This window comes from Charadrius vociferus, unplaced genomic scaffold (assembly GCF_000708025.1).
Source record: "Charadrius vociferus isolate BGI_N301 unplaced genomic scaffold, ASM70802v2 scaffold209, whole genome shotgun sequence".
Taxonomy (NCBI): domain Eukaryota; kingdom Metazoa; phylum Chordata; class Aves; order Charadriiformes; family Charadriidae; genus Charadrius; species Charadrius vociferus.
Genome location: NW_009660387.1, coordinates 221,572 through 231,614, shown reverse-complemented (window position 1 = coordinate 231,614; position 10,043 = coordinate 221,572). Strand labels below are relative to the sequence as shown.

Below are 10,043 nucleotides of genomic sequence, written 5' to 3'. Positions count from 1 at the left end.
TTCGTATTAGGGTTTTTTGCCTGTAATAAGGGATGTGACTTCCATTTGTCCTGGGAAGACTGATGTGGGAAAGCTTATCTAAGAAATGGTGGATGCTTAGGTTCTTCTCAGTTCAAGACAAGAAGAAAAACTACACATATGGGCCAACGCTGATGAGCTTTCCCTCATTTCCAGTGAGTCGATGTGCAGTCAAATAGTCCACCTCTAGTGAATTAGGTCATCAGCAGTGACCTCTTCAGGAAGAAGGGCCTCTGATGCTGAAAACCCAGTGGGCTGTTAAAGAAGTTAAGGCACTTCTCATTTCCCCTTCCAGAGTGTAGCACAAGTTGATCAGGAACACTAAGACGATTATCTCTGCTTTGTGTTATCTCTCAATTATGCCTTAATTAATATTGATAAAAATCTGGCAGAAGCAGCTTAAAGCAGCTGTAGGGTTTTTTATCTTCAGTCGCTCCCTAGCCTGAAATCCGCAGCTCTTGAACCACACAGTACAGAAATCTTAGAAGAAATATCATCAGTTGTTGAGCCTTTTCCTGCAAACAGCGTCTTTGCTCCGGCTAATTAAGAAAGGTTTTGGTGCGACGGCTGATTTGGGGAACGGCTCTCAGCTGGGGGAACTTGGCTGTTCAGGCGAGGCCTCCAGGCGAGGGCCCATCAGCTCTCACAACTTTTAAACCACAGTCGCCTCGAGAAAACCCCAAAGAAGTGGAGCAACAAACTTCTGAGCCCCTTGACGGCACTGTGGCGGTGCATCCTCCACAGACCGTCAGGGCTGCATCAAACGACGTTACAAACCTACCCAGAAGCCGCCCCCGCCGGCCGGCCGGTCCGGGGCCGAGCAATGGCGCCCAGCTCCGTCCGCCTGGGCCCGGGGGGGGTGAAACGAAGACGCCCCGCCCGAGAGGCCCCGACTGCCCGGGGACGGGCGGCGGCCTCGACCTCCGCCTCCTCCTTCCCCCGCACCGCGCGAGCTCGGTTGCCTGGCAGCGGCGCGGCGTGGCGTCACGGCGGCGCGACGGCCTCCTGCGCTCCCCGCGCCGGAAGAGCCTTGGCGCGGCGCTGACGTCGCCGCTTCCTTCTTTCCAGCGAGGCCGGAGCAGAGGTAGGCGTGAGGCCGCCGCGTCCCTCATCCGCCGCCATCCCCTCATCTCGCTCGCCGTCCGGCCGCAGCTGCCGTCCGCCCCGGCTCTGCCCCACCCGGGGAAGCCGGGGACGGCGGCCGCGGCCTTGCCCGGGCCTGGACCTGGGCCTAGGTCTAGGTCTGGGCCTGGGCCTAGTCCTGGTGCGGCCGGGCCGAGCGTTAACGGCTGCGGGGGCTGAAGGGAAGCGGGGGAGGGATGCCCTGGCTAACGGCGGGTGTCGGGGCTCTGCCCGCAGGGCGCCATGGGCCGAGAGATCCGAGGCCAGAGGAAGGGCGCGGGGTCCGTCTTCCGCGCCCACGTGAAGCACAGGAAGGGCCCGGCCAAGCTCCGCGCCGTCGACTTCGCCGAGAGGCACGGGTACATCAAGGGCATCGTCAAGGTAGGGGCGGACTCTGCGCGGCGGGGCTGCTGGGGCTCCGCGGCAGGAAAAGGGCCCTCAGCGGCCTTGTCCTGGAGTGCCGAGGGCCCTGAGGCACGAATGCCTCTGCACCTGGCTTGTGTAAGGGGTCTGAGGTCCTGTCAGCTTTGTCCACAGCTGTTTGGCTGTTCCTTGTTCAGGCTTGTCGTGTTTTGTTGAATAAGTCATGTTCCAGACTGAGAGAGTTGGGGTTGTTCGGCCTGGAGAAGAGAAGGCTCCAGGGAGACCTTATTGTGGTCTTCCAGTACTTTAAAGAGGCTTACAGGAAAGTGGGGGTAAACTTATTAGCAGGGCCTGTTGTGATAGGGCAGTGGGGAATGGCTTTAAACTAAAAGAGGGTAGACTTAGACTAGATAGAAGGAAGAAATTTTTTATAATGGGGGTGGTGTGTTTCACACACAGGGACAGGTTGCCCAGAGAGGTGGTAGATGCTCCATCCTTGAAAACATTCAAGGTGAGGTTGGACAGGGCTCTGAGCAACCTGATCTAGTGGAAGATGTCCCTGCTTACTGCAGGGAGCTTGGGCTAGATGACCTTTAGAGGTCCGTTCCAACCCAAACTATTCTGTGATTCCTTGAAATGTTAAACTACTTTGAGTTTATGACAGCATTTAAATAAAAAAGCCAGCAGCACATAGACCACAGTATACTTTTCTCTTAGACCTTTGCTAATGTAGGAATATCAACATGCTTTTATATAGTCTAAAAACTCCTGTACCTCATGAAACATGGGTGGGGAGAGATGTCCTTATAGTTGACTGTATCTTTAAAAAAATATAAACACTAAGCAGTATCAGTCATCTTTGTCCTGAGCGATGGGTGCAAGACAGTACTTCTATTTGAGGGCTTAGTACAGTGTCCCAGGTGTGCTGTAGGTATTTTTTGGGTGTCAAGGACTGGGTACCTAGTTGGAGGCCCTGAACATCTAGCTGTCTCTTCAGCCTTTTAGAGCAATGTCATCTTCAGGCTGTAGAGAGAACTTTCTTTACACTAACCATAATTGAGTTTGATGATAAGAAGTAAGTAGGTAGCTTTGACTTAAACTTACGTAATATGGGGGTGGGTGTTGCCTGACAAGGCTGAAAATATCAGAAAAAAACATTAATACTGGACGCTAACAACATCTGAGTCTTTCTAGAAAACAGGCACATCTTAAAGAGCTTTTGTTACTTGGCTGTAGTCTAAATAGATGGATGTGTACTGGAATCTCGGTGTACTTCAGGAACAGGATTGACATATACTTTTCCAAGAGAAGTCATCTGTGCTTCCTGATTGAGGGGTTTATATAACTTCAGTGTACTTAGAAGGTTAGAAAAACTTCCATTCTAAGAAAACACTTGGAAAAATTGCTGCTTGTGTGTAACTTTGTCACTGCCCAAAGGTGATTGGGCAACTAGTGAAAGTGAATTTCTTAATAAGGAGAGGTCTGATACGTGCAGAATGTCAGGAATAAAACAGTTCAGCCACCATTAGTTTCAAGCAGCACACTTAACCGGAGTCATTATTTTGTGATACAGATACATGAGGTTGTATTCTTACAAAAGTGAATCTTCAACTCATTCATGTCAGGAGAAATCAAGATCCCTCTGAGAAAGGGGGATCCTAGGAAGATTTACCTCAACAGTAATCATTTCCATTTTTTCTAGTTCTTTGATCTCTGCAGAACCTGTGGCAAATGCTGTAACCTGTTCTAAAGCGCATCTGCATTCCCACAGGACATCATCCATGATCCTGGCCGAGGCGCTCCCCTTGCCAAGATTGCCTTCCGTGACCCATACAGGTTTAAGAAAAGAACCGAGCTGTTCATTGCTGCTGAGGGTATTCATACTGGTCAGTTTGTTTACTGCGGCAAGAAAGGTGAGTTAAGATGGAAAGTGTGTTGCCTGGGCAGTTTCAGAACGCGAAAGCAGATGTTGTCTGAATATGTGAAGTTTGGGATGTTTATGTGCGGGTAACGAGCCATCACAAAGCAGTAGCTTCCACTACCTTTAAACAAATGTAGATTTCCTTCTTGGAGACTGCAGTCTCCTTACGCAGCCTGTTTTTATTAACAAGGCTAACTGCAGTTCTTGGCGAGCGTTTGGATTGTTTTATCTAGAGTCCCATTTTTGCCTGCCTTTCTGTTACACTGAACGTAAAGCTTGTGCTTCAAATCAAACAATAAAAAGAGCCTCTGCCTGTTGCTACGAGTGTTTCTGTGGTGCCCCTTCTGTGCACGGAGGTCCATGTTAGATAGAATTGTAATTCAAGTGCAGGAGCCTGAATGAAGCTGTTGATGCTCTGATTGTTCTTTGCAGCTCAGCTGAACATTGGCAATGTTCTGCCAGTTGGCACCATGCCCGAAGGCACCATCGTGTGCTGCCTCGAGGAGAAACCTGGTGACCGCGGAAAGCTGGCCCGTGCTTCTGGGAACTACGCCACCGTTATCTCTCATAACCCTGAAACAAAGAAAACCAGAGTGAAGCTGCCTTCTGGCTCCAAGAAAGTGATCTCCTCTGCAAACAGAGCTGTTGTTGGTAAGGAGTGACAACTATGAACTTGTCACCGAGTTCATATACTGCTAAGGAAGCTTTCAAACAGGGCCCCGGTTCCCAATATTGTCTAGAAAACAGCATAATTTACAGGCAGGACCAAGGATTAGGCACAGGTACAGTCTGTGCACAGTTGTGTAACTTGTGTGTTATACCTGCATTACTTTTGGTAATGGGAACTTAAACTGGGAGCTAGTTTGACCTAATGGGAGGACAGAAAAGTAGATGCTTTTTCTCCAAGCTATAATTGAATCTCTTAGCCTGTAAAATCTGCAGTCCTTGGAGAAGAACTTCGGCATTGATGATTTGATACAGCGACTGAGCCTATAAAATCTGCAGTCCTTGGAGAAGAACTTCTGCAGAAAACGGCATTGATGATTTGATACAGCAACTGAGCCTATAGGGGTAGTGCTGGAGGTGTCCTCAGTTGGGTGAAGTATTCTGGAAGGTCTGACAAAGAATGAAAATACCATTGTCAAGAAGCAGAGGTTGTACCAAGTTTGTTCTACAGCAGCTGTTGTATAGCAGCTGAGATGGCTGCTATACTGCACAGTCAGCAAATGTTTGAGATTGGTCTTTAGAAGCTTATTCTTAGAACATGAATATTATTAGGAATTAGTCTTGTTCTTAAATACTTTATTTTGCGCTCGTCTGGTATCTTTGCGTGTTACAATTCCTGCAATTTTTTCCAGGAATTGTTGCTGGTGGGGGTCGTATTGACAAGCCCATCCTGAAGGCTGGCCGTGCCTACCACAAATACAAGGCGAAGAGGAACTGCTGGCCGCGTGTCCGTGGTGTGGCCATGAATGTGAGTCTATTTTCAATTAGAGTTTTCACTTTCCTTTTTTTTAAGTTTTAGAAAGGATTTGTTTGATACGGGGAGGAGTCTGGCAAGAAAGCTTCACAGACTACTCTGTAATTGCACATTTATTAGGACAGTTAGCAGCACTTGATAGTTACCACACTGTATGAAAAATGAAGCAGTTTAATTTTTTGTTCCCTTAAATCAGTTTATTGGTGTTAAACATCATGACTCATTTCTGTTGTTAATTATATTGACGACTTGCTTTCCTTCTCCACAGCCTGTAGAACATCCCTTTGGTGGTGGTAACCATCAGCACATCGGCAAGCCTTCAACCATCAGGAGAGATGCTCCTGCTGGGCGCAAAGTCGGTCTCATCGCTGCCCGTCGTACGGGTAGGCTGCGTGGAACAAAGACTGTGCAGGAAAAGGAGAACTAAAGACCCAGTACGGAGTTTACAGAATAAATTTTTAAAACATAGTGCGTGTGAAATTTGAGTTCCTAAAGCATGGCTAAAATCAGGATAACATTCATCTTCAACAGGGGAAGTTGTGAGTGGAGATAAGGTTTTTCCCTCCCCACCTTTAACGGCAGGAATTCTTCCAGCAAGCACTCCCAGTCTGTGAGCTGGTACTGCAGGCTGGAAAAACCCTCTCGTGCCCAGGTGTGATGTTAACACTGGCCTGGTTCAGTGGTTGCTTAGGCCTGACAAAGCATTACAGACTGATCAGGTAATCCCTTGGGTACCTGATTTAACTGATGAATCTAGCTGAAATGGTTAAAGGGTCCTCAGTTTTCTAAGTTCATAGACTCTTAACATAATGGCTTTCCATTTTTATCTGCAATGTTTCTTTGGAGGCAAAGGTCACGAGTAGTAGAACTTGCAGAGAAAGTGTTCAGCTGCTGTTACTGTCAAGTTTGGGCTTCCTTTTTGAACCATCAGCCTTCAAATCACAGATGCTTACCTGTGAGCACAAACTTCTGAGGTGCACACAACCTGCCACCTTTACTTGTGAGTGTTTAGGAAAGGCAAACAGCTTCAATTCTCTCCTTTGCAGGCCCTTCAGCGGAGTGGGGTCCAGCTTTTTGTGACTGGAGAGTCCTAGGTCCTGTAATAACAGTAACGCTTCACACTAGGAAGCTGTATTCTCGTAAGAACAGCTGTCCTGTGAAAAGCCAACATTTTGGAGGGGTGGGGAATGAGATAAAAGTCAGGTTTATTGCCAAATGGCTTAATTCACAGCCTTCCCGAATTGGTCTTTGGAGGGGGAAAAAAAGTAAAAATCTATCAAACTATCAACTTCCGAGCACTCCTAAATGCGTTCACATCCTATGGTCCCACAGGCACCATAGCAGCACCACCACTGGCTTGGTAGCTCAGCTGAGGCTGGCAGTGCGGAACCCCCGGTGTGCGCCCCGGGTACAGCACACCCTTCTGCCTCCCTCTGCGCGGTCTCCCTGGGAGAACAAACTGACATCCAGGGAGAAGCCTCTTGACTTCAGCCAGCATCACCACTGCTGGGCAGAAGGAAGTGGTCAGGTCCAGGTTCTCAAGGCTGACCTCCTTTAGTCGTGTTCAGTCTGTTGTGATTAACTCCTGCACAGCTGGAAGTCCTACCAGAATAGACGGATTCCTCTGTGGGCTGGGTGTTCCCAAACAGTAAAGCGACAATCCTTTGGAAGACAGGACAAGGTATATAGAATGCAAGAGCATATTTGTTCTTCAGAGCAAGAAATTAATTCCCTTAAGGTACAGGGTAGTTCATGGACCGCAATCAAAATAATGCCACTGAGCCTGAAATGCCCGTGCCAGGCCTCCACAGATGAGTATGACCTTATACTGAGAGGAATCCAGTGGAATGCAAAGCAAGAAGAAAAGTTATTTTCTATATCCACTCACAAAACCAATACTGTAGCTGGCCACACTTGTCTGGAGAAGAAAAGGTGATTAAAAAAAAAATCAACCACACACCTTGATGAAAGGCCTCAGATCACATTTGGGAAAAACTTAAAAACCAATGACAAGTTTTGTTTCTGTTTATATACCCCCAATACCATGAAAGTTTGTGTCTCATGTTTTGCCGCGAGGTCAGCAGCTCTTGCTTATGTGCCCATAACTCTCCTGACATGGACCTAACTTTAACACTCCTCCTCCCAAATATTACCTGAAGAACAGTTAAAGTATTTCATGTTCAAATGACTGTCTTGACAAAACCCAAGTTACGAAACATTTCACAAGACATGAAATACAGTAGAAGGTTCCCCACATGGCAGCTGTACTTTCAGCCTGTTGGTACAAAAACTTCCAGAACAATTTGTGTTAAATGCACCTAAAGAATGCGCAGAAACCACGGTTTCCAACCGTGCTTGGATTTGTTGACTCCATATATTTTCTAGGGAAGGGGGAGGTTCTTACTGACAGCACTTGCCGCCCGTGTTGCTGACCCCAGGCTCTGACAGTCAGCTCACAGACTGCCAGATGTCCACAGCCAACAGGTATGGAATAATCGCACAAATATTTAAGTACCATATTGCTGAAGGTAGCTACCAACACATTTAATGTAAATATACAGGATGCAATGCTAAACGTCACTTTAAATTCACACAGGAGTATGAGGATTGCGAAGATTTGAGTCCATTCTCCAAACTGAGGAACAATTGCTCTTATTGCAAGTAACTATTATTAAACTATGGTCTCTTCTTATAAAGCTTGCTACCAATTGGAGGCATATCTGTAATGTTTGCATCCTATGGGCCTGAATGTGCATGACACATCCTAACAGCTACCATGGAAGGACAGCCTGGAAACCCAAGCCAGGGGTGTGAAAAATCCCAGCATATGTTCCAAACATCACCCCATAACTGTGCTAATCAGCGAGTTGAAGCCATTCAACCAGGGAATAATTAGGTATGTCCATTTGTTCACACGTGAAAGCTGTAGGCGCATGAACAGGTAATGAAGTGGTCCCCGGGACAATGCACCTTTCAGAGCAGAGGGACAGGACGACTGGGACAAACTGGGCCGGAGGAGCTGATGAAGCCAGAAGCGGAATCTTGGGCAGGACAGTGCTTGAAAAAATTGTGGGGAGCCCACGTGTGTGTGTGTGTGTGTACATGCAGAGCAGAATTTATGATCGCAAGCATCAGGCTGCAGGAACCCCCCCTGCCCTGGTGGAACCGCACCACAAGTAGGTTGAAGGTGGCACAAAGGCCACCAACACCCATAGGAGTCCTCGGCCTCCATGGCGTTGCACCAAGGCTCTCAGCGCACGACGGAGAGGTGTGAAAGGAGCATCTGCTTAGTGAAACAGCGGGTACCTAGGGCCAGGCACTGCCAAACAATCCAACAGGACAAAAATATAGAAGAGCAGTATCAGAAGTTAATTCTTTCAGAGGGGACATTACTCCAGAGACTTTAATTCCAGTGACATGTAACTTAAATTAAAAAAGCCACAGTGACATTAGCAAGTGACCACAAAATAAACCTCCAGGGGCGAAATGCTCCCCCCAGCACTAGCACTGGAGGTGCTAAAAATCATAGAATCATAGAATAGTTTAGGCTGGAAAGGAACTTGAAGATAGAGTTCTAACCCCCCCTGCCATGGGCAGGGACACCCTCCCACCTCCCACGTCCAACCTGGCCTTGAACACCTCCAGGGATGGGGCCTCAACAACTTCTCTGGGCAACCTGTTCTAGTGCCTTACCACCCTCAAAGTGAAAAACTTCTTCCTAATGTTTCATCTAAACCTGCCCCCTTCCAGTTTAAAGCCATTCCCCCTCGTCCTGTCACTACATGCCCTAGTAAAAAGTCCTTCCCCAGCTCTCCTGTAAGAGAAATTTATGAAAAGAAATGGGAGGGAAGAGGGAAAGTGAGTGACTAAAAAATCAGAGGCTCTAAAGAAACCAACCTAAAATGAAGAATTTCAATACACTGAAATATGTTTTCCAAACTGAAGGTCTGACTTAAGACAAAGTGTAGAATAGAGGGTGAACTCCAGCAGATTACATGAGAGGGGTTATTAAGAGAACTAACAATGTGACAAGGAAAGAATAAAAAAGAATACCCATAAAAACATGCTGTTGAGTTACTAACAAGCTTACTTCAGCCTGGGAGGATCTGTAAAAGCCAAATGGAAAATGAAAACGGGACTGACGTTACCATCAGTCGCTGGCCTCTGCGCGGGCTGAATGGAGTGACAGCCACCTGTGGCAGGCAGAAGGTTCAGTTGAACAGTGCAGCGGCTCCTTCTGAATTTACACTGTGGAAATTGGAAATTAAACAAGACAGGGACACTGCAAAGAAACAGGGCACCTTCCTTTACCACCTCGGCTGGCAAGGTCCTTGGTATTGGCTTACTGCTTTCAAACAACGAAAATGCCAAGCAAACACGGCAGCATCAGGTGGGACAGTATTCCAACAATGGGTAAACCAAGAGCATTTTGTCTCCAGGATCTGATGTATGTAACCGTGATCTATGGCCAGCCCTGGGATTCAGTGGGGAGAGATTTACCATACAGCGAAGTAAACTGATTGGAAATAGCCCCCCTTGTTTCCCGCCTTGGTTGCTGCCCCCTCCATCGCGCAGTCTGCTGCGTTCCGGTGTTACGCAGCTCAGGTACCGCTTAAGCCATGACGTGCCAACAGAAGAAATTAAAGCTCACACATCCCCCTTCTGCCGCCTTCCCCTGCCTCTGCACGAGGCACCGGTTCCCCCCAGTGGGGGGGAGCAGGGTGGTCCCTCCACCCCTGGCTTTAAACACCCCTTTCTGTTGAGAAGTTGCTGACCCCAGACAGCAAGAAAGAGAACTATTAAGCTGGTGGTGAAGTGGAGGGTGCTCTGAGCTCCTAGCGTTACTGAAGAAGCTTTAATACAAAACCACTTTTGAATGTTAAATTAGCAAAATAAATGCAAAGCATGTTCAATAGAAAACACATGGCAGCCTCGCATGCTCTTGTGCTTCTCCTACCCCCATAAATCATTGTGTGCTTTTATATTCACTCCTAGTAATTATATTTAAAATGTATATCATATTCAGCAACCCCTTGCTCAAACCAGCTGTTCTTATCAGCATGACAGACTTCACCGTTGATTTGCTTATACAGTTTATATCCAGGATACTTACTTCATGGATGAGTGTCTCAATTCCCA

The 10,043-nt window shown here is 47.4% G+C and overlaps 1 protein-coding gene across 1 annotated transcript; it reads left to right on the top strand.

The window, feature by feature from the left end:
- Window positions 1-1,045: 1,045 nt before the first annotated feature.
- On the top strand, window positions 1,046-5,373 carry RPL8 (ribosomal protein L8). The gene is made up of 6 exons (XM_009893276.1): window positions 1,046-1,102; window positions 1,378-1,521; window positions 3,275-3,416; window positions 3,857-4,075; window positions 4,783-4,898; window positions 5,173-5,373. Exons 2-6 carry the CDS (start codon window positions 1,384-1,386, stop codon window positions 5,329-5,331), a joined length of 774 nt encoding a protein of 257 aa, XP_009891578.1. The 5' UTR covers window positions 1,046-1,102; window positions 1,378-1,383; the 3' UTR covers window positions 5,332-5,373.
- Window positions 5,374-10,043: the final 4,670 nt, after the last annotated feature.

Coding starts and splice junctions, on each gene's coding strand:
- RPL8 (XM_009893276.1), top strand. CDS start 1,384: ATGGGCCGAGAGATCCGAGGCCAGAGGAAGGGCGCGGGGTCCGTCTTC. Junction 1,522..3,274: donor ACATCAAGGGCATCGTCAAG/GTAGGGGCGGAC, acceptor GCATTCCCACAG/GACATCATCCATGATCCTGG. Junction 3,417..3,856: donor TGTTTACTGCGGCAAGAAAG/GTGAGTTAAGAT, acceptor TGTTCTTTGCAG/CTCAGCTGAACATTGGCAAT.